The 25,656-nt window shown below is 37.0% G+C and overlaps 1 protein-coding gene across 2 annotated transcripts in view; it reads right to left on the reverse strand.

Moving 5' to 3' along the window:
• The window catches only part of LOC111152143 (regulating synaptic membrane exocytosis 1), a 498,025-nt gene that overhangs the window by 290,654 nt on the left and 181,715 nt on the right, over positions 1–25,656 (reverse strand). For both annotated transcript variants that reach the window (XM_022510447.1, XM_022510446.1), the window contains exons 3-4: positions 3,598–3,811; positions 1,110–1,121 (exon numbers count right to left, since the gene is read on the reverse strand). In XM_022510447.1, coding sequence (XP_022366155.1) covers positions 1,110–1,121; positions 3,598–3,811 — 226 coding nt within the window. The remainder of the gene's footprint in view (positions 1–1,109; positions 1,122–3,597; positions 3,812–25,656) is intronic.

Raw genomic sequence — 25,656 nt, forward strand, 5'->3', positions numbered from 1 at the left:
CACTCAAAGTAATATTCATGAAACCAGAAGTGTGATATTCTAGTTCTATATTTTTTCTAATACAGTACATTAATGCATTAAAACAGTAGCCCCTAGGATGATCTCATATGCCACCAACGGTACAGGCAAACACGTTTAGTGAAAACAAATTATCCTATATAATTTTCAACCTGATTTCTTTCTCCAAGAAAAAAAAAACTGATAAACAAATATTAGCAACAAGATTAAAAAGACAGATTAATGTTCAGTTTTATGTCATACTTGCTATATGTATGCACTACAGCGCATCATTTAAACTTTAAAACAGTTGAACAAAGGCAGCTGAGTTGATATATTGAACCCAAAATATTCATTGCCTCAGTCTCATATTGGGAAATTACTGAGCTTTGAGGAAATTGTAATTTACACCACATGAAACCATACAGTTTGTTTACAAAAGACAGGTTGACTAAAGGTTCTGCTCGGATCCTGTCTTTGTTAAGTTCAGCCTCTGTGGTACGTATAGCTGGTAAGAGTGAAAAGTTACCTTTCCCTACCCTAGGGAGGGATTTCTATGCAGGAGAGAGGGAAAAAATGGGCAAAATGTGGTTCAATAGGACAACTCTGCCACTTGTGTTCTATAGAAAAATCTTTTTATTTTGAGCTTTTGATTATAATTTGGTTCTTTCTTGCCACTTAATCAGTACATTCAATTCCTTCTGCACTAAAATTGCAAATCACCTGCCTATGCATCTACTGAGTGCTGAGAAAGGTACAACCTATTGGAGTCTATTGTCCCACTGAGTTTATTCCTTATTGCAGATGGAATCATCACCAAAACTCAGAAAGCTGAGAGGACAGATTGGTTCATAATGATTGAAATTATATTAAAATATCACTGTTCCCATGAACTCAAACTACCCAGATTTACCTATTAATATAAAACTCTGCAATGCTCCTAGATGTTCATTTTATTTATTTTTTTTCCATGAGAACTAAGAACGACTTTTTCCTAGCATATAATTTCTTTGTGAAATTATAGTGACTAACAAGACTAGGTGAAACATTCACTTAATAAAGTTTACAACATTATAATAACAAATGATAGAAAAGAAAGCATGGATTCTAACCACTTTGTCCTCCTTTGGGAAAGCATCCAAGGAAGCAGAGGAAAAAGGGGAAAAAGAAAAGAGGAAAAACAAAAATAAGGCATATATTAGTAAACAGATTTTAAGAAAAAGATCATATATTATTTTTAAAGTGTTAAAACACAGGTATTTTAAAAAGTAAATGTTTACCTTTCCCCAAAATGCTCATTGTTCAAGCTTTCATTGAAAACGCACATATACAGATCCTGCTAGAGCAGAAACAAAAATTGGGCACTATAATTTCCAAAATTTTTAGAACTTGGATTATTGCATCTATATTTAAAACATTATTCAGAAAGAAATCCTAATTCACTATTATATTTAGTCTTCCTATTACTGAAAAGACATTTTATTAAAATGCATAAAATTATGTGAATAATTTTCTCAAATTACTGTTAAAATATTTATAGTTATAATTTGGAAAATCTAAGAATGGGAAATATCTGTAAGAAATAAAAATGAGAGAAAAAGATGTTAACTGTTAGAGCCAGAAATTATTCCACAAGCAGTATTTATTTGTATGATACATTTTAACATTTCCAATATTATAGGAAAAACCAATACAATCTATTCATACAATATTTTTGACTTATGCCTAATATTAAAGCAGTGCTTTCTTTTATTTTGTTGTTCTGAACATTTTTTCCAAATTGGATGGGTTTCTTAAATCTTGAAGGCACATTAGGCTTGGGAGACTACTCCAAAGCAGAGGTACCTCTTAGCTCAATTTTCTTTAAATATGAGTTTCACCCAAGTAATTTTAATATACCAATAGTTAACTGCATTGTCACTGGCTTACCGTAATCATATAAGGGGAAGTTAAAAACATTCAAGAGAAGTGCTGAGTCAGCATTTCTTGGACAGTACCCCTACACCAAATGGTATGTTAAATATTTTGACTATCATTCCCAGGTGTCATTCATTTCAAAATAGTGCATTTGAGAGCAGCAAAGAAGAGAAAACTAACAAATAGGTCTTGTGCACCTTTTTATGTGCCAGACGCTCTTTTAACCCCAGGTTGTTTTAAAAAGGCTTTAACATCACATACGATAATTTATTAAAGAACTTTTAGCAGGAAAAGAGGAAAACTTATTTGGTCATCATCAAAATGGCACCTAAAGAAAAATTAAATATGTGACACAAAGACCTAGATTTTAATTATCATAATAAACATAGACAACAATTATTACAATCCAGTTTCATAGATAAAGAAGCTGTTGTTCAGAGAAGTTAATTATCTTCCAAGGCCACAAAGATAATAGTGGGCTCACCTTAAAATAGAAGATATATCTATTTTACTGAATATCTTAATTCCACTGGAAGAGGTTTTTAGAAAACCCTACTTGCAATTCAAATACACGACCAATGAATACAGTGTTAACAGGGAGATTGATTTTGATTTTAACTGTGATTTTCTCAATTAGGAAAATATCAGGAGCACTTAAACCTTCTGTGTTATTTTTAAATATAACTTTGTACTATGTTAAATTGCATACATGATTAAATAATATAGGAAATTATTTAGAGAAACACTGGGAATTCTTTAGGTTTATGATAATTTTAACTGTTTTGTATTACTCTGCAGACCTATATCAAAGAAAACTCACCCAGACATACCCATAAATAATTCTATCATACTAAGATAAGGAATATAATGAAGTACATTAAAATGTATTCTAAACTATTAGAATTTTTCTGGTACTTCATAAATAATCATATTTAGCCTTTTAAATGAGCATCTGAATGCCTCAAAAATTGTATATATTTAAAGCTCTGCATAACACAAGACCAGCTCTTATTTAAGCCAAACAAGGAAATTGCATCAGTGAGACTACATCTCGTAGAGAAGAAAATAAGTGCAAAAATCAGCCCAATTTAAAAAAGTGTATCTTGACATATTCTTTAAGTATCCAAATAATTTCCATTAGAGAAACTTAGTGCTACATTACTTTACCATGACAACAATAGGAAATTACTCTCTAGGAACTAATCATGGCTTTACATATCTTATCTTGGGTTAGATGTAATGCCACATAGTTTACCTTACATTTTACCTTCATTCAATCTGAAACAAATGATGCGGAAACTGAAAGGTTTTCTTCCCTTTTTATGAGAAGAACCGGCCATAACAACTTGCAAGAGTTTTGTAACTCATGATACTATATCTACACTTACCACATTCTTCAGAAAATAAATTTACTGCCATAGATAATCATTTTATCATATTAAAAGAGGTTTTAATGGGAATCATTTATTAAGATACATCTGAAAGTTATCTTTTTATGAATTATTTTCATCACTACTCCACTACTACCAACTTTATGAAAGACACAGAAAATGGGAAAAGGATACCTTAATCCGTATATTTATGCCCAGGGCTACTTTCTGTGTGTTTTCTGCTTGGGGGAGGGGAGGGGGCACTGCTGTTTACCCGCATTCAGAGGGCCTCGCACACTCAGGGAACACTCACGTTGTTGGATCGCAGTGACACACGGCCTCCACAGCGGGCGCAGAACTTGGTGCGGCAATAGGAGCAGAGATGGCCACACCCATCGGCAAACTTGGTTTTATGACAGATTCCGCAAGTCGGAGCATCGTCTTTGTGCTCTCCCTGGTAACGCCGCGCTTCTTCCCCTATTTTTCTCACTTGCTCTTTATAGCTTTCAAATTGTTGATGCAATCTCCTGGGCAAAAGAGAAAATGGTAGCAAACTAAGTAAATGACAGGAGACAAAAAACAAAAACAATTCTTCCTAACAGAATAGCAGTGCAGCTGTTTAAACGAAATCAAAACACACAAAGCAATTTTTTCCACTACTCTTACTTCCAATGGTAAAAAATGTATTTGCGTGTATTCCATTAGTCCCAATTTTGCTTACTAGCAATGAACCACATATAAATAGACTGTATATAACCCCTATCTGGTCCCAACAGTGGGATTCATGGATCTACTCCATGACTCTCCTTCTTTTAGACAAGCAGCTTTCCAAGTATTTGGACTGTGGAACTCAACGCTTTACAATTACACTCATGTAGAATACAACTGAAGCAAAAGTTATATAAAATACTTAGCCTAATTATAGATGATGTACTCTGGTATATTTTCTTTCATTCTATTTTAAGTTTAATACTGATTACAATTTAAAAAAGTTTGTCACAGTAACTTGATTTTAAGGCGCACCATTTGAACATGATGTATACTTGGAAAAATACTGTTTTAAACTACAATGCTATGTAATCTGTCTTCCATAAAATATCTTCCTTTACTTCTATTCTTGGAGACTATTTATATATTCAATATCAAGTGTCTGATTTCATACAGTATATAAAATGTTACTTTATATTATAATTGAGCTCACTAATCTTTCCACATCACATGAAAAGTTCTAAACCACACCTTGCAAAATATTCAGATTTTTACATACCCCAAATTTGCTTGATCTCTCTCGGGTTATATGTATGAAAGTAGTTATCAGTCTTTATTTAATGAGTGCAACAAAATTTGTTGAGGCAAACCATTTCCCATAAGAATGATCACACTTAATAGGATTCAAGTCTCCTCCCCTCCCCATCAGCCCAAATCCCTCAATCTTAAATTGATACAAATAGAAACTGTTTGCTGTTCTGTACAGAACATTGTGACATCCAGTGAATCCCCAGTGAAAGGATGCCTTAGTTTCATACAAGAGAACTGAGAGAGTTGTCCCAGGACTAGCCAACAGCCATTGGCCATCACAACAAAGAAGAGACTCCTGGGAAATCATCTGTGTACCTGAGCGAGTGTGACTGTGACTGTTCCCTAGGACCCAGAGGACACACACATGCTACTGTTAATGCAGGCAGTTAGCTTGATTCTCTATACCTGAGGTAACTGTGGGACCTGGTATTCCCTAGAAACAGAATCAAGTAAGTTAGGTGTTAGGACTCTAGTGTTTGAAGTACTGGGATTTCATTATATTTTTCTTTTTTTTTTTTTTTTTTTTTAAAGATTTTATTTATTTATTTGACAGAGAGAAATCACAAGTAGGCAGAGAAGCAGGCAGAGAGAGAGGAGGAAGCAGGCTCCCTGCTGAGCAGAAAGCCCGACGTGGGGCTTGAACCCAGGACCTGGGATCATGACCCGAGCCGAAGGCAGCGGCCCAACCCACTGAGCCACCCAGGCGCCCCTTCATTATATTTTTCTTTTAACGTCAACAGCTCCTGAGCAGAATTTCAATGATTACTTTAAAAATTCTGAAATCCCTTTCCTGCTTTGCCAACTGACATTTCTCCTATTTAATTCCCATAATTAAAATAAACATACTTGCACTAGGAAATGAAGTAGTTTAGAATCTGAAGCCCTTCCCAATTTAAAGGCTAGCTAATTTCAGTTCATAGAAAGAAATAGTGATACTTTATTTAATGAATGAAAGAACACCTGATTGACTTAAAGAGTGAGGTTATTTGGTACATTAGATTTTTTATGCTCTAAGTACCATCAATCTAGGCTCAAATTGGTAGAAAATAGCTGTGGATATCTATTATTTCAAAAGCAACCTTACAAAATAGCATTGGAAATCTTAAGCCTTCTATTAAAGAAAATAATTACTAAGGAGTGGGAGCAAGGAAATATCTCTAATCAAAGAAACAGATACAAACTGTAAGCAGAGAGGGAGTGCATGAGTAAATATTTATTGTGAGAACCAGCAAATCAAATTTATTTAAGTAAATATAAATGAGAGAGTTAGGCTAAGAGAAAAGTTTCCCTATAAACTCACTTTGTAATACAGCATGTGATTTAGTATGGGTGTTGGCAAACTTTCCAGTAAAAGGCCAGACTGTAAATATGTTAGACTTTGCGGGCCATATAGTCTCTTTTGCAACTACTTAATGCCACAGTAGCATGAAAGTAGCATAGACAATATGTAAATAATAAGCATATTAAGTGTGGCGAAGTTCCAATAAAACTTTATCACCAAAACAGAAAGTACCAGATTGGGCCCTTGGACCAGTTGATATCTGATTTAGTATATGCTTTATAATGAGGTATGATTGTTTGAAAATTCATTGTTCTTTAAAAATTCAAACATAAAAGACTTTTGTTCATCCTATAGGCCCCTATCAAAAGGGGCCTTTTATACAATACATATGTGCAGGACCCTGACCATTGAGAAGAAAACTTACTCTGCCACAATCTCATAGCATTTTATTTGGTCACTCAGAGTATATTTAACCATATACTATTAGTACTTCCGAACATGACTTCTTTCTTGTGATTAGTGCTTCTCCCCACAGCTGGTGAGGTCATTCACACAAGCATCACTCCAAACTCTACCGGGACTCACATCCTCCTGGAGGCTACCCTTTAGTGGCCTCTACACATTTGTATCCTCCTCTCATGTATATTTAAAAATTCCTTCCTGGTTTTGGCAACAGTCCATGTTTATATTACTGGTTTGGACACGGCCACAGGGGGAGAATTGGGAGGGAAAATCACGCTGTTTCTCAGCCCAGAGCTCTCTTACATCTTCAACTCTCTTTCTTCGTAGGCTTCTTCCTCTCCTTACTGGTGGAACTCCCTTGTTCTTCCCTGAAAGAGAAAGTCCAACCAAAGTCCCTGTCAACCTCTCTAACTTATTTCCTACTGTGTTCCTTTTTATCAGCAGACACTATAAAAGGAAAAAAGGATGGAATGAAGGGAGGGAAGAAGGGAGGGAAGGAGGAAGGTACAGCATTTATTACTCTCACTTCTTCAAAATCTACTTACTCTGTAGCCTTCTGCAGTGCTCTACTGAACTGTCTCTTAAAAATCAACCTTAATGCCCTTTTCTCAATTTGTATTCCCCTTACATTGCTCTGATATCTCACTCTGTCAGGATGTTGTCCTTATAATAAATTTTGCTTTTGGAATCAGGATATTGGTAGTGAAACCATAAACAGCATATTTATTTTTTGTATCTGATGTTTTAATGCTTTAATCCATATCAAATATGTGACAGTGTCCTATTATGAATAATAAATGGAAATACATATTTTATTGTACAGTATTATAAATGCCAGTAAATGTCAGTAAATGCAAGGCTGCAAATGTAAAATCTTTTTTGTGAAATTTAATTGTATATTTTAATTTTAGAATTAACACTATATTCTTATTGATTAGTAAGGTTGATAATATATATGATCACAAATCTCAGGTTTAAATTACCTAGATAGAAAATGGGAGTGTTAAAAAATATGTAAAATACTATTAAAAAAAGCACCAATACAGAAACCTTGATTTTCTCCCAGGATGTGATTTTTTTCCCCCCACTGTTTCACTGTGTAATAATCATTGCATTATTTTAACATCTGTGCACTCAAGAAATACCAAGATTGCAGTTGTAAACAGGATGTTTGGGTAATTAATGGCACATATTTGAAGGAAATAAAGATGAATACTTAAAAATCTAAATATTATTCTCTAAATATCTAAAAACATCATTCTATACATGCAAAATAATTTAAACAGAAAATCACTAATGACATTCTTACCTACTAATAAGTATTTGTTGATTACTTACTATAAATAAGGCACACAGCAAGATGCTAAAATGACCAGTAATGGTAGAACACAGAGAAATCTTTGTCATTGGCCCAGTACTTCATTTATTTCTCTTTTGTGTTTTTCCTTCCTCCATCCCCAGAATGGTCAAAGTCTAGACCTTTCAAAGTCTAGGCTATTAAGACTAGCTATTACTAGACTTTGAAAAGAATAACCAGGAAGAAAGGTGGAATTGTCTTCTAGCTTCTGACCACTTTGGGGATGGAGGAAGGAAAAACACAAAAGAGAAATAAATGAAGTACTGTGCTGATGACAAAGATTTCTCTGTGTTCTACCATTAGTGATCATTTTACCGTCTTGCTAGATTTGCCTAGAGTAAGAGGGATTAGGAGCTAGTTCTTTGAGACTTCAAGAGCCTACTTGGCAGGAAGGAAGGAAGGTAAGGGCTTCCCCTAAAATGAAGGGAGGGCAGAGACGAGGATAGTTTGCGCATGGCACTCTAAAATGGAGAACTGCTTTGGGATGTGTGTACAGTAGTGAGAAGGCATGGGTACTGAAAATCGGTAAGAATGGCTTATGTGTTCCTTCCCAAACTTGGCACAGGACACATAAAACAGAACACAATAAAGGCCCCAGGAAGTTAGTGACATGGAGATTAAAGCCAGGAGAGTTTCTGAGAAGCTTAGATTGTCTGAGTGTCTCCAATAGCTCTGGGGGTGTCCAGGAGAAAGACCTGACAATGAATGAAATTAAACATTTTGTTAGCCAATAGGCTGGAGGCTTGCTTTAAAAGATTTTGACCTCACACTCCATTGAAAAAATTCACACTATCTTCAACTCTAAAGCACAGTTCTTTATTCCAAGGCAGGTACAGTCTACTTAGGAAGTAACTTATAGATAAACATAAACTAATAGTTTATGGCAACATACACCAAGTGACAAGGAATGGAACTAAATTGTTCCATAGAGAGTAATAGTTCTGGGTAAAATAATCAGAAAGACTTTTTTTGGAGTAGCTAGTCAAAAACATTTACCTAGATGATTTACAACTTGGACTATTTCCTCAATACTAAAAGTACGGTGCATGGTGATATTAGTAGAACTACTAAAGCAAAGAAATAGTAAAGCACGTTAAGATAATAACACAACTGTGAATGCTTTCAAACTTCTCAAAAATGTAAGCTTAAAATAATGATCTTTTAGTGTCTTTGCATATCAGCAAATAAACACCCAATTTATATGTTCTAATGAATGATAGCCAAAAATCACACATAAGTGACTGTGAAGACATATGTGAAGTTAAAAAGTGGTTTCTTGGCCCCAAAACACAGTTGTCCCCTTCTTAATGAAACTGTCTTTCTGATTCTCCTCTTTAACAGAAGGGCAGTAAAATTCCACTGCATTCCAGTGGTGACTAACTTTTTGTAATGATGCTCGGAAATAATAGTCCCTTGTATTAGAGTTGAGTTGGAAATGACATCATAGTCTTTTAGGCAAAAAGATGAAGTTATGGAATTTGGTGCTACAAGACAGCTAGAAGGGGATAGAAGTGGGTTCTTACCCTGGTCTCTAAGAAGGATCCCTAAACAAAAGCATAAACCAGCTGCTCAAAGGTCCTCGTTCAGCAAGTCACAGGATCAGAAAGCCATTGCCCAAATTGTTGGTGTTAGAATCCCACCACGTCAGCTGATGCATTCTGATCTGGAAACTACCACCACAGTCACTCTGAGCCTGCCGGAGAGACCAGCATTTTGGTTGCCCCACATGCTGCGCTTGGCCCAGCCCTCCATTCAGCTCAGCTTCAACCTGTCTCACACAAGTGCATCTGACTGGTAGAACCTCAACCACATCGGGAATTCTAGGTGCAAGAGAATCTGAATTTAGTTTTGAGATTTCCAACTTCTCCATAAACTCCCTAGGAGAACTCTGGGACAGATGTTGTTCAGCTATAATCCTCTGATTCATATCAAATTTCTTAATTCCTTCCTCTGCGCTGGAAGTGAGCAATACCTGAGTTGAGAATTTCTTATGATATTTTCTCTTGTTCTCTCTCTTTCTCCATATACTGAACACATACTTAGTGAACACTATGGGAAGCATTTTGCCTCCACTAAGAAATTTCTTTTGATAAACGTAGTCCCTTAAGAAAGTTACATATATATGTAGCCGTCCAGTCTATTGCAACAGCAAATCAAGGTAAAACTCAGACTCACATACAAGGCACATATACAAAAAAAACAAACCAAAAAATCTTTTTGTAGGGATTAGATGCAGAGCACAAATCTATCATCTGTGGTGAAGACTCTCATTATTCTTCACTTGGATTATTTTGTCAACTTTTTAAACTAGGATCTGGCTGGTGGGTTTCCTCCCTCCCATATGAAAGTTCACCTTTCATATGGTCTGAATGATCTTCTAACAAAGGGAATGGATTATGTCAATCCACTGTTAAAATAGCATCTGTAAGATATAGTCCAATTCCTCATCCTGGAGTCATTTTCCCTTTGCTACCACTTACTTATCTAAAAGCATCTCTCACAAGCACTTCTCATAGATTGTACACCTACCATTGTATCAAACACAGGACCTGCTAGGCTTACAAACATCAACTCGACAAACATTTACTGAGCTCCCACGGCCTGCGTCTCTAGGGATACAAAGAAAACAACAAACAACAACGTAAGAGGATACTGAATTTTACTTTTTTTTATTACTCTATTCAAGGCTTTTTGATAAATGCCAGAAAATGGTCTTTGTCTTTTGTACATGGGGATCATATAAACACATTAGAGACTGATATTTTTCTTTTCAAAGCCTAATGTGATTTGATTGTAAACATACAACTTGATTTGTTTTAACAAAAGTTAAACTTCTAGGCCCTGTGTACAAAATTAATGAAGGTTTATGATTTGCTATTATTAACTAAATAGTTTTTTGTTGCTTAGAGGAACAATCAGTCTTGGTTAAAATGTGTTAATGTATTTTTGTGTTTTTTCAGATTATATTATACATATATCCTTATTTTATTTTTTAAAAGAGTTTATTTAATTATTTAGTTGAGAGAGAGAACGAGAATGAGCACACAAGTGGTTGGGGAGAAGGGTAGGAGCAGAGGGAGAGGGAGAAGCAGGCTCCCCACTGAGCAGAGAGCCCAACACAGGGTTTGATCCCAGGACCTTGGGATCATGACCTGAGCTGAAGGCAGACCCTTAACCCACTGAACCACCCAGTATATGTAGCCACCCACATATACTCATTTTTTTTAAATTAACATATAATGTACTATTTGTTTCAGGGGTACAGGTCTGTGATTCATCAGTCTTACACAATTCACACACTCACCATAGCACATAACCTCCCCCGTGTCCATCACCCGGCCAGCCCCCCATCTTATTTTAAATATAAGTTGTTTACAGGTGTTTGACATATACATAAAATATTCTTCAAAAGGAACTGATTGTAACTGCAAATTTGTGTAATACAGGTGAAATCACTTTTACAGTAGTGTTTTCCTTTCAGCCTTGAGCTTCCTAATGCAACTTGAAGCCTTACCAAGTATTATAAAACTTTAATTTACCAATAATTTGTTAATCTAAATTTACTTAAGCTAATTTTTCACTTAACACCAATTTGTAGGAATATAACATGCTGTTTCTCCATATGACCATGCTAGCTTCCTTTGGAATTTCCTTTTTTTTTTTTTAAGATTTTTATTCATTTATTTGACAGAAAGAGATCCCAAGTAGGCAGAGAGGCAGGCAGAGAGAGAGAGGAAGGGAAGCAGGCTCCCTGCTGAGCAGAGAGCCCGATGTGGGACTCGATCCCAGGACCCTGGGATCATGACCTGAGCCTGCTGATGACAAAGATTTCTCTGTGTTCTACCATTAGTGATCATTTTACCGTCTTGCTAGATTTGCCTAGAGTAAGAGGGATTAGGAGCTAGTTCTTTGAGACTTCAAGAGCCTACTTGGCAGGAAGGAAGGAAGGTAAGGGCTTCCCCTAAAATGAAGGGAGGGCAGAGACGAGGATAGTTTGCGCATGGCACTCTAAAATGGAGAACTGCTTTGGGATGTGTGTACAGTAGTGAGAAGGCATGGGTACTGAAAATCGGTAAGAATGGCTTATGTGTTCCTTCCCAAACTTGGCACAGGACACATAAAACAGAACACAATAAAGGCCCCAGGAAGTTAGTGACATGGAGATTAAAGCCAGGAGAGTTTCTGAGAAGCTTAGATTGTCTGAGTGTCTCCAATAGCTCTGGGGGTGTCCAGGAGAAAGACCTGACAATGAATGAAATTAAACATTTTGTTAGCCAATAGGCTGGAGGCTTGCTTTAAAAGATTTTGACCTCACACTCCATTGAAAAAATTCACACTATCTTCAACTCTAAAGCACAGTTCTTTATTCCAAGGCAGGTACAGTCTACTTAGGAAGTAACTTATAGATAAACATAAACTAATAGTTTATGGCAACATACACCAAGTGACAAGGAATGGAACTAAATTGTTCCATAGAGAGTAATAGTTCTGGGTAAAATAATCAGAAAGACTTTTTTTGGAGTAGCTAGTCAAAAACATTTACCTAGATGATTTACAACTTGGACTATTTCCTCAATACTAAAAGTACGGTGCATGGTGATATTAGTAGAACTACTAAAGCAAAGAAATAGTAAAGCACGTTAAGATAATAACACAACTGTGAATGCTTTCAAACTTCTCAAAAATGTAAGCTTAAAATAATGATCTTTTAGTGTCTTTGCATATCAGCAAATAAACACCCAATTTATATGTTCTAATGAATGATAGCCAAAAATCACACATAAGTGACTGTGAAGACATATGTGAAGTTAAAAAGTGGTTTCTTGGCCCCAAAACACAGTTGTCCCCTTCTTAATGAAACTGTCTTTCTGATTCTCCTCTTTAACAGAAGGGCAGTAAAATTCCACTGCATTCCAGTGGTGACTAACTTTTTGTAATGATGCTCGGAAATAATAGTCCCTTGTATTAGAGTTGAGTTGGAAATGACATCATAGTCTTTTAGGCAAAAAGATGAAGTTATGGAATTTGGTGCTACAAGACAGCTAGAAGGGGATAGAAGTGGGTTCTTACCCTGGTCTCTAAGAAGGATCCCTAAACAAAAGCATAAACCAGCTGCTCAAAGGTCCTCGTTCAGCAAGTCACAGGATCAGAAAGCCATTGCCCAAATTGTTGGTGTTAGAATCCCACCACGTCAGCTGATGCATTCTGATCTGGAAACTACCACCACAGTCACTCTGAGCCTGCCGGAGAGACCAGCATTTTGGTTGCCCCACATGCTGCGCTTGGCCCAGCCCTCCATTCAGCTCAGCTTCAACCTGTCTCACACAAGTGCATCTGACTGGTAGAACCTCAACCACATCGGGAATTCTAGGTGCAAGAGAATCTGAATTTAGTTTTGAGATTTCCAACTTCTCCATAAACTCCCTAGGAGAACTCTGGGACAGATGTTGTTCAGCTATAATCCTCTGATTCATATCAAATTTCTTAATTCCTTCCTCTGCGCTGGAAGTGAGCAATACCTGAGTTGAGAATTTCTTATGATATTTTCTCTTGTTCTCTCTCTTTCTCCATATACTGAACACATACTTAGTGAACACTATGGGAAGCATTTTGCCTCCACTAAGAAATTTCTTTTGATAAACGTAGTCCCTTAAGAAAGTTACATATATATGTAGCCGTCCAGTCTATTGCAACAGCAAATCAAGGTAAAACTCAGACTCACATACAAGGCACATATACAAAAAAAACAAACCAAAAAATCTTTTTGTAGGGATTAGATGCAGAGCACAAATCTATCATCTGTGGTGAAGACTCTCATTATTCTTCACTTGGATTATTTTGTCAACTTTTTAAACTAGGATCTGGCTGGTGGGTTTCCTCCCTCCCATATGAAAGTTCACCTTTCATATGGTCTGAATGATCTTCTAACAAAGGGAATGGATTATGTCAATCCACTGTTAAAATAGCATCTGTAAGATATAGTCCAATTCCTCATCCTGGAGTCATTTTCCCTTTGCTACCACTTACTTATCTAAAAGCATCTCTCACAAGCACTTCTCATAGATTGTACACCTACCATTGTATCAAACACAGGACCTGCTAGGCTTACAAACATCAACTCGACAAACATTTACTGAGCTCCCACGGCCTGCGTCTCTAGGGATACAAAGAAAACAACAAACAACAACGTAAGAGGATACTGAATTTTACTTTTTTTTATTACTCTATTCAAGGCTTTTTGATAAATGCCAGAAAATGGTCTTTGTCTTTTGTACATGGGGATCATATAAACACATTAGAGACTGATATTTTTCTTTTCAAAGCCTAATGTGATTTGATTGTAAACATACAACTTGATTTGTTTTAACAAAAGTTAAACTTCTAGGCCCTGTGTACAAAATTAATGAAGGTTTATGATTTGCTATTATTAACTAAATAGTTTTTTGTTGCTTAGAGGAACAATCAGTCTTGGTTAAAATGTGTTAATGTATTTTTGTGTTTTTTCAGATTATATTATACATATATCCTTATTTTATTTTTTAAAAGAGTTTATTTAATTATTTAGTTGAGAGAGAGAACGAGAATGAGCACACAAGTGGTTGGGGAGAAGGGTAGGAGCAGAGGGAGAGGGAGAAGCAGGCTCCCCACTGAGCAGAGAGCCCAACACAGGGTTTGATCCCAGGACCTTGGGATCATGACCTGAGCTGAAGGCAGACCCTTAACCCACTGAACCACCCAGTATATGTAGCCACCCACATATACTCATTTTTTTTAAATTAACATATAATGTACTATTTGTTTCAGGGGTACAGGTCTGTGATTCATCAGTCTTACACAATTCACACACTCACCATAGCACATAACCTCCCCCGTGTCCATCACCCGGCCAGCCCCCCATCTTATTTTAAATATAAGTTGTTTACAGGTGTTTGACATATACATAAAATATTCTTCAAAAGGAACTGATTGTAACTGCAAATTTGTGTAATACAGGTGAAATCACTTTTACAGTAGTGTTTTCCTTTCAGCCTTGAGCTTCCTAATGCAACTTGAAGCCTTACCAAGTATTATAAAACTTTAATTTACCAATAATTTGTTAATCTAAATTTACTTAAGCTAATTTTTCACTTAACACCAATTTGTAGGAATATAACATGCTGTTTCTCCATATGACCATGCTAGCTTCCTTTGGAATTTCCTTTTTTTTTTTTTAAGATTTTTATTCATTTATTTGACAGAAAGAGATCCCAAGTAGGCAGAGAGGCAGGCAGAGAGAGAGAGGAAGGGAAGCAGGCTCCCTGCTGAGCAGAGAGCCCGATGTGGGACTCGATCCCAGGACCCTGGGATCATGACCTGAGCCGAAGGCAGAGGCTTTAACCCACCGAGCCACCCAGGCGCCCCTGGAATTTCACTTTTGTTTTCTCCTTCCACCCTTGTAAATCATACCTAAAATTTAAGAAATCAAGTTGTACAAACTTGAAACCAAAGCCCATGCTTCTTTGCTAGGACTTGGGGTTCATAACTTTGGAATCATTCAAACTCCATTCTCAGAATGAGAAAAGATAAATGAAAGATTCCAAAACCCAATTTTAAATGGAAATATTTGGGAAAATAAGAGAGGAGGAGGGACTTTGAAAATCATTCTGCACAATATTCTCATCTTATAAGTGAGAAAACTTAGACCCATTGCTTTAAGTTACTTACATAAGGTTGTAAACTGGTTTGTGATAATTAGGTCCTCTATTTTCGAGTTTCCACTACACTTTCCAATTTTCAGAATACTCACTCATATATGGCTAAATGAATGACAAGTTCATTTGTGAAGGATGTTTCCTTGGTGTTCTTAAACTGCATCAAAATTATCTAAGAGGCTTTGTTAAAATGTATTCTTTCTTAAAATGTGTTCTAATCTACAGGGCTTCTGATTTAGTAGATACCAGATAAATTTCAGGACCCTGGCTTTTTAAAGGTCAACCCAGGTGATTCTGGTATAGATTATCTCGGGACTATAGTACAGGAGAGATCCCTACATTAAGGTTAAATTTGAAAATGAAGGCATTTTTTTCATATATCTTTCATCATACTTGATAAATTTAATCTTCATCACATAAATTTTACTCATACATGTTAAAATTTGAGGGACAATCTACACAAAAATATGCTGGAAATTTTTAAAATATTGTCATGTAATTTGATGTCCACCATTTTAAAAAACTTACAATATTATGAATCACAGATATGTACATATTAGTATTTGTAGGGTTTTTAAATGCTCATAATAGGAGTTAGGGTGAGGGAGGGATAAATAAATAAATGAGGCACAGAAGATTTTTAAAGGCAGTGAAACTACTACATATGATATTACAATGGTGGATACATGCCATTATACCTTTGTCCAAACCCATGGAATGTGCAACACCAAGAATGAACCTTAATGTAAACTATGGACTTTGGGTGATAATGACGTGTTAATATAAGTTCAACAATTGTAGCAAATGTGCCCTGCTGGTGGGGGATTTTGATAATGGGAGAGGCTGTGCATGTGTTGGGGCAGCAGGTATATAGGAAATCTCTGTAATTAAGAGGAAATCTTCCTCTTAATTGTGCTGTGAACCTAAAATTGCTCTAAAAATAAGGTCTATAAAAAATGTTTGCTATAAAAAAAGGTTGTAATAATATATATTATATATAAGGAAAGTTATGTTTATATATAATACCAAATATTTCCTAAACATTTTGGTAATTCAGAAATTTACCTCAGATATTCCTGCATAATTTTTAAAATTACTGCACTTGAAAAAAGTATTTTTCCATTTGTGTCTAAAACCATTTTTAGTCTATAGTTTAACAGGAGTATACTTTTTACTTATTACAAATGTCCAGCAGATGGCACTAAAGATTTTAATTTTCACACAGTTCTTAAATAGTTATTTAAACTATTTTTTTTAAAAAAATATCTAATGTGCTAAATAAAAGTGGTTAAGTCAGAGGGGGGTGTAACTTATTAGAAAAGAACAAAAAAGAAATTTATAAGGTGTTGGAATTTCTTTTCTTTTGCAGACAACCCTCATTCCATGTGCCCTTTTAGAAAAATTATACATCAAAGGTTTTGTCAGATAGTTTCTTTTCTTTTTTTGGTCTTCCATTTAGCGCTGTTAAAGATGTAGTTCATCCAATCAGCACCCAACAGTGTTCCGAAAGCACTGAGAGATGACACTTAGGAAAAATAAGAACATAGCTGATGATTAGCTATTAGTGTTTTATAGCCCTGTTACTTCAGCCAAGCATTTATTTTTAATTCCATTTTCAATTTACCATAGGAGGCCACTCCTGAGTAAGCATTAAGGGAAGACATCTCAGGACACGGAGGCCCACTAGCACACATTTAAATTTTTGCTCCACTTCATCTCCCAAAATGCAACTTCACTGTGCTCCTGGGTGCTGTGAAGGACTAGTCACCTGTGAAGAAGCTTTGCATGTTAGGCCTCGATAGACGGCTTCGAAATTATGTAAGAATATGCATATGCTATGCAAGAATAGCACTTTCTAATATTCGAGATCTATCAGAGGTCTAAAACTGAAAATCTGGCACAGGAGGGAGTCGTTTTAACACTTTGACAAGCAGGTTATCTCACAGCACAGTTCAAGAGAGGAAAATCAAGTGAAAAGAACAGAAACTGTAAAGTAGCATATCAAGTAGGAATGAAATTTTAGAAAGAAATGAAGTTAGTTTTTAAGAAAATAATCTAAGACTGATGATTCACAGACTTGTACCCCTGAAACAAATAATACATTATATGTTAATTTAAAAAATAATCTAATAGGTAAGGTTGATGCTATCTGCATCATAAATATGAAACTGATCAATATTAAATATATCTAATGACATTCCATGAGAACTTGTCCAGAATGTGTCATTTGATCATGTTAACTGACTTAATGAAGGGCAATTTCAAAGAAGGTGGTGTCTACACATGTGATAAAGCCAAAATGCTAGGTACTCGACTCATGCCTGTACTGTAAACCTTATCTTGCTGCATTCTTGACTATTTTCACCAGACTTGCTATGTTTTATTAATGTAGGGAAGGGGAAAAAATAAACCACCTTCACTTCACAACTGCTTTCTAGAAGGCATTAAATATAAAAATTTAAGTGCACGACCATGAGGCTATTATTTAAACTCTATTCTTCAGTTTCCTCATCTACAAATTGGTGATAATAATAGCAGCTTCATAGGATTTGGGGGAGGGTTAATTGAGATGATCAACGTGAAGTGCTTGGTACAGTGTCTAGCACATGGTAAAAGCTCAATAAATGTTAGCTATAATTATACGTACACATAGATAATACATGAGAAAACAAAGTACTCTGCTTTTAAGTCTCCGAGTACACTTAGCTGATAACTTTGGGAAGCAGCTATGACTGGCAGAATTTCCTGGCATATAGGTACCAGTATGAGTGGCTTAGATCATCTATCATTGACCATTGATAAAGAGCACAATGATCATCTTACACAATGAAAATCAGGGAGAAAGGCAAGCCTGCTGGCATTGTTTCATGAAAGGTCCAGAAGATACACCCAGTGGGGGAAACACACATAATTCTGTGTGAAAAATTTTTCAGCCTTTTTTAATGGTCATTGGCAACTTATACAAAAAGAAAGGAAAAAAGGGAGACTCTGAAATCTGATATTTTAAAAAAGACTATTATCATTTTGGCTCCTTTGAACTGAGTAATATAGACTGCCTAAAACATAAGTATTCTCAGCACTCTGAAATGCTGGATGAATGAATGATATATAGAAAATGTCTAATATGTCAAGAAGTTGTGCTCTGTTTTACTTTTAATATCTAATAAATTTATGCATAGTGAGTGTATTCTCATTAGTGAGTTAACCAAGTTTTGATATTTTTTTTCATTTGAATCATAAAATATAACCCAGGATGTGGTGGCTAAAGGGGACCTTTCAGTGTAACTTGGACAAAGAATCACTATCTTACATTTGTAATATTTGATCAGAACAATTCCTTTAAAATGTGAACAGTCCCATGAAGTTCTGTAAGTTGGTCTTTTCCCAGAAATCACAGAGCAGTAAGGGGGAAATGAAAAGTGCAATGTTCCCTAATTTGCAGGCATCTAATGACTCTGTCTCCATGGACAGATCCTTCAGTTGGTCAAACTTAGTGCTTACCCATCCTATCTACCAGACTCCCTATTGGACCACCGGTAACATTCCTGCCTAGTCTGGCCAAAGGAGCTATCTCATCTATTTATTTCTAGAGAGGTGGGTAATGAAGATGTGTCAAACCTCCTCCCTGTGGAGAAAGGAAATGTATCACCATCTTCTTGCCCTCAGGAACTAAGGGTACTAACACATTTCTTTGGTTTTGGATTTAATCCACATGTGCAGCAATACTTGAGAAGGCAGCAGAGCCCAAGGGTTCTGAGGCCAAATATCCTTTCCCAAGTTCTTCCTTTTACTACTAGTAGCTTGTGTGGGCTGGCAAGTTATTTAACGCTCTAACACTCTACTTTTTCATCTGTGAAATAGAGATAATAATACCTACCTACTTACAGGATTGTTGTGGGGATTAAAATAACTAATATATGTAAAGCACTTAGAGAGGTGTGGATGTTACTAAGGACTCTATAAAACATTAGCTATTATTTATAAGGTACAGAGAAAATACTGAAAAAATCAGATAAAGCATCTCTTTTTGCTCTGTGCCATCTAACATTATTTAATGGATTGCAATATGTAAGTAGGATTTAGAATTATGAAATAAAGTCTCTAGGTCGAGTTCAGATTTTTAAAAGCAGCTCCAGCAAATATCCTACTTTTAAAGCCTGAATTAAATATCTGAGAACTAAGAAATGTATTCCAAAAAGGTTTCCTCTTTTTTCATTTTTTTAAAAGCAGAGAAATACAAGCTTCCTGAATTTTACTTGCACGGTATACTGAATTAGTCAGCCATGATTAGGTACAGTATTTTCTAAGCCATTCTGGAGTGCATTTCAAGACAAGTGACAAGATGTAATTTCCTTCCCATTATATTTGCTAATGGTGACATCTGTTTTCATCCTTTAATTAAAATACATTGTTAATATGCATTTAAGACCTAACTATCATCTAAATAATATAACAGGTGTTGTAAATAACTTAAGTTCTTTTATGCCCATGAAAGGGAGATCATAAAGCAGAGAATTCAAATGGTTTTGCAAATGTACAAGCTAAATTTCCAGAAAATATAAGAAAACTTTTTAATTTATACATATATATTTGCACTCTCTTTCTCTCCCATGTGACCCAGAACCCCTACCACTAATTAATCAACTCCAGACAACGTCTTCTACCCTTACCAGCCACTGCCTGAGAATAATCAAATCTATTTTTAAAACTTGCCATCTTATGTTATATTTAGATACTAAAAAGTGTGTCATAATCAGCTTTCACTAATCACGGTGCACACAAAGCAAGAAATTGTTCATTTTACCTTTTCTAATATTGCATTATCTATGAGAAACTTTGAATAATATCAAGGTACTTTAAATATGACCTGCATTTAATTCAACAGATATGTTAAAACCCTGGACAGAAACTGTTGATGTTTTTGTCACTGTAATGATCTATCGAATTAAGCACCATTCAATTCTAGCTCGATAACCTGATCAATTTTGCAGCGATCGGTCAAAAAGGGAATGGTTTGCTATACAGATGGTCCCAGACTTACAATGGTTCCACTTACAATTTTTCAACTTTATAATGGCACAAAAGCAATATGCATTCAGTAGAAGCCATACTTCAAATTTTGAATTTGTTATCTTTTCCTAGTGAGCAATGTGCAGTAACGTACCTGCTCGTAGTGCTGGGCAGGGGCAGCAAGCCACAGCTCCCAGTCTACTGTGCAGTCATGAGGGTAAATAACTGATACACTTAAAATCATTCTGTGCCCAAACAACCATTCTATTTTTCACTTCCAGTAGAGTATTCAGGAAGTTACATGAGGTATTATTCTACCTTATTATAAAATGGACTTTTTGTTAGACTATTTTGCCCAGCTGTAGGCTAATGTAAGTTTCTGAGCACCTTTAGGTAGGCTAGGCTAAGTTACGGTGTTCTGTAGGTTAGGTGTATTTAACGAATTTTTGCCCTAACAATATTTTCAACTGGTGATGGGTTCATTGGGCTATAAGCCTATTGTAAGCTGAGGAAGATCTATATTTCACTTAGAAGTAACACCCTATTTCATATTAAGTTGTTGTTATTGTTGTTATTTCTTTTGAGTATTTGATTAATCTCTTCTGATTATCTTAAACTTAAAACCTGGGTCCTATGATCGCTTACTCAAGTCACTAAGACCTGCATCCAGCCCTAGAGAACAGGCAATCAATATACATTTAGAGTTTAACTCAGAGTCTATCAGTGGAGTGGCCCAGAAAGACATGTTGTCAGTCCTTACAAAGAATCTCCTCCTTCCCTTCTCGTTAAGTTGCACTGCACTTTGTTCCGCTTAGGGCTGAACCTGGTAGCCTAACTGAAAATATTGTAGCTACGCAGATCGAACTGTATTTTACCATCATCTGAGAATTCTGAATGCTAAGTAATGTTACGGTCACTATTGATTTCCCTGCTTTTCAAAGCATAAGTGGGGAAGTCAGGGAAGGCCTGACTGAGACGGTGAAATTTGAGCAGAGCTGGTGGAGGTGAGAGAACAAGTCACCAAGAGTAGATTTGGCAGCGGGAACAGCAAAGGTGGAGGCCTGAGGTGGGAGCCTGTCTGGGGGGGGGGCGGGGGGGTGTAAGGACAAGCCAGTTGGCCGGTGTGGCTGGATGGGTCTGAGCATGGGTGTAGTTGTGCTGGGGTGGCGGGTGGGGTTGGTAGGTAAGTCTCATAGTCAACGTAAGTATTTGGCTTTTCCTCTGGGTGAATGGGAAGCCGCTGGAAGGGTTTGAATGGAAGAATCCAATGACTAGACTTATATTTTCACAGGATCCCCGTGGTTCCTGTGTTTGTAATAGGAGAAAGCGGGTTTGAAAGCAGAGACAACAGTCAAGAGGCCATGCAGGAGTCCAGGTTGGAGATAATAAAAGTATGAACCAGAGCTCAGGGGATGGATGTGGGTAAGAAGTGCTAAATGCTTCTTCTTCCTTCTATCTTGCTTTAAATTTTCACAGAGCATGTGCCGATAGGCATATTTTTATTTTCACGACTGTAACGTAGTTTCTTTTAAAACTGTTTCTCAGAGTGCATTTTTTACTTCATGCTGTACATCTTCTTTCCCCATCAAAGACAATTGTTGCCCAATCACGCTAAGTGAAGCGTATTTGGCTTTCTCAGGCTGAGTGACACCAAAAAGAATGGCCTCTGAAGGAATTACCATGTAATCAGGAGATGAAGAAGTATGATGGTATGTTATCTCATAGCTAAAAACACCCATATTTATTTGGTGCTCTGTTGGAATCATGGATGAAGTATCCCCCTACCACCCACCCAACTTCTAAAATCTGGCACTTCTACAGCATCAAGGTAGATCTGAACTGATACACTAAATTGCTTTAAAATGACCAGAAATTTCATTTATTTTATATATTCTATGAACAATATGTAGGCAAGGAATCTCAGGTGTGGAAATATTATGTTAATTGTGTTCCCTCAGCTCCTTTTCATTTCTTCTTGCTGTAGTGCCAAGCCCCTGTGGCCACTACTTTTGTGTCCAAGGCACAAACAAAAGTAGAGATTATATTAAACGATTATTAGGATGCAGGTTCTATGAGGGAAAAAACCAGCTCTAACTTTTAACATTTTTTAAAATATCTTTTTCTGTTGTGTTTGTAATAGATTAGGTTCCCCTTAGGTATTTTGAGAAACCTAAACTATGGTGTTCTGATAAAATTAACTTCCTTGAACGCATTAAGTGCCTTGTATGTGTGTCTATATGTGTATGTATGTGTACAGGTGTATGTTTTAAACCTTGTTAGATGACCCAGGATACAGCAGAGCCTCAAGATCTCCATTTTCATAACAGCTCTCCTTGTGCAATGCAATAAATATAACTATAGAAAGAAGGAAAGGGAAACTTGTTCAGCTGTTAAGGGAATGCATCTCCAAATACTTACAACAGCTTGTTTTGTTGTGATTGTTTGGTTTGGTTTGGATGTTGGTCTTGTTTTGTTTTTGCTTTTGCTTCTCCTAAGTCTAGGAGAAAGCTCCTAAGGGAGGTTCTCAGGAAACAGGTACTGGGCTAAAGAAAGGCCTGTTAGAGCAAACTGTCTCAATTCCCTCTAACTCCCTACCTAGATCCTAGTGAATTGAAACAAATGCCTTTGGCCATCACATAAGGGCAGCCAAGGTCTCAGAGGTGGCATGAGGGAAGCAAGAGGGCTTCTGCATAGTGAGCTCCGGGCGTGGTTACTGCAGCCACCACCAGTTTGTCAGTACCTTCTTGTCAACAGAACTAGAAAATTTTTCACAGTAAAAGAGCAATCTACAAGACAGACGATATAGGAGTAATACTAGGAAATGGAACTGAGAAGAAAGAGCAAGAAATAAAGAAGGCTCAGTGTGACTACAGGCAAAGAGAGAGGTAACATTTCATATTAATTACTCACATCTAAAACCTGGTGTGTACAGTATGTCTCCTGCCTAAAAATAATTTAAACAGCCTGGCTAGGAGCATCACTAATTTGTCTCTGCGAGCATCCCGCTGCTCACCTTTCTATAGAATCTGTGGGAGAAAAGATTTGTTAAAGGCTACTTGAACCATCATCCCAGCTTCACCAAGTGATCAGACCGCAGGCTTCATGTATAATTACTCTTGCTTTAGTGATAGACAAGTTATAGTCTTTAACAGGTTACTTTAAAAACCCAGAGACTTTTGTTTTAGCTTGGAACACCCTGAGTGAATAGAAGTGCAAGGGCACAGGCAAGTTGTCTTATAAATTCTTTTTTTTTTTTTTTGAATATTTATGTGTTTGAGAGAGGGAGTGTGAGTGATCCCGTGTGAATGAGGGTTGGGCAGAGGGAGAAGCAGACTCCTGGCTGAGCAGGGAGCCTGATGTGGAACTCGATCCCAGAACCTGGAGATCATGACCTGAGGCAAAGGCAGACACTTAACCGACTGAGCCACCCAGGTGCCCCGTCTTATAAATTCTAAAAAAACCTCTGCTATCATCTAACGCAAGACTACCTCTTCCTTTCACTCCTGAATTCACGACAGTCTAGAGAAATGTTTCATTCAGGGTCCCTGGACAGCATCTTACAGGCAAGGGCATTCCCACAAAATAACAAATGCTCTGCTGGTGACTTACTGAGCAATATGGACAGGCATTATTCCCCTCAACTGTGAATTGAGTGTAAGAGTTGCTACCTCTTAGGATTGTAGAGGAGATTACCCAGTGCAATATTCCACATAGATCTGATGCTCCGTAAATCTCAGTTCTCTTCCACCACTTTTCCTTTCACAAGGTTTGCTCCTTATTCTGAGCAGGAAAGGGCAGGAGAGTATCATGGAGAGACCATTTAAAATAAGAAGACCTGGGCAACACTCCTGGTTTTATCTATCACAGACTAGGGAACTTCAGACACAGCCCTCAGCACCTCTGAGTTGGGCTTCTTTATCCCCAGAAGAATGATAACAATTTAACCCTTTGAAGTCATCATCAGTTTGTAAACTCAACAAAAAATGATTATCTACTACATGTCAGGTGCTGTTTGAGATGCCAGTGATATGAACAGGAATAAATTAAGTCTGTCACAGGAAACCTGCATTCAACTAAGGGAGGCAGGTACAAAAACATATTCACAAAAGAATATCTAATAATGTCAGGTACTACTATGGGGTTTGATGACATATAAGAGGCTAAGGAATAGAGAGTTGAGGGCAGGATGAGGGCGTATTTACACAGAGAGGATGGCCAGGGAAGACTGAGGGGGTAGTGGAGTTCTGAGGGATGTGGAGAAATGTGGCTGCCTATCTGGGAAAGAGGATTATTTCAGGCAGAAGGAGCAGGGAGTGTAAGCACTGAACAGGAAAGAGCTTGAGTTGGGCCATGTAGGGCAGGGTAGGGGAAGAATTGGAGACAAGGTCATAGTCACATGATTTCAGGAAGCCCTTCAGAACCATGGAGGGGACTTCGAGTTTTCTTCTGAATGGAGAGGGAGGTCACTGCTGGGTTTTCAGAGGCAAACTGAGAGGATGAGGTTGAGAATTGAAAGGATCCCTCACTCTGTGGAAAACAGACGCGAAGCAAGGTAGTCTGGGACAGAGGCAAACTAGCTACATGGTTCTTAGATAGCATGCTTGTGGTGAGGATGGTAAAGAAAAGTCAAATTGAAAATATCTTTAAAGCCACCACACCAATGTAAACTACTATTTTTGCAAGTTTCCGGAACTTATTCTATCTTTAACCATTTACTAGCTCTGTAACATTAAGCAAATTACTTAACCTCCTTAAACCTTGAGTCCTTAGCCTCATATGTCGAAGCGCTAATCCTCAATGTAATGGTACTTGCCGGTAGAACTTTTGGGAGGTAATTAGGTTTAGGTAAGGTTCTCATGATGGGGTTAATTTCCTTTCAAAGAGAGGAAGAGAACCCAAAACCTGATCTCTCTGCCATATGAGGACACAGTCAAAGGCCACCATCTGGAACTCAGGAAGAGAGACCTTATGGGGGAACCAAGTCAGCCAACACCTGAATCTTGGACTTTCAGCCTCCAGAACTGTGAGCAATAAATTTTTGTTACTTAAACTACCCAGTCTATGGCATTTTGTTATGGCATCCTGAGCTGACTGATGTACTGAATTTCCTCACCTGTAAAATGGAAGCACAAATATCGCCTACTCCATAGTGTTGTTGTAAGACCAAAATGTCATAAGCTGGGAAGCCTGGGTGGCTCAGTTGGTTAAGCAGCTGCCTTCGGCTCAGGTCATGATCCCAGCGTCCTGGGATCGAGTCCCACATCGGGCTCC

This window comes from Enhydra lutris, unplaced genomic scaffold (assembly GCF_002288905.1).
Source record: "Enhydra lutris kenyoni isolate GAN:26980312 unplaced genomic scaffold, ASM228890v2 scaffoldscaffold28, whole genome shotgun sequence".
In the NCBI taxonomy this organism is placed as follows: Eukaryota; Metazoa; Chordata; class Mammalia; order Carnivora; family Mustelidae; genus Enhydra; species Enhydra lutris.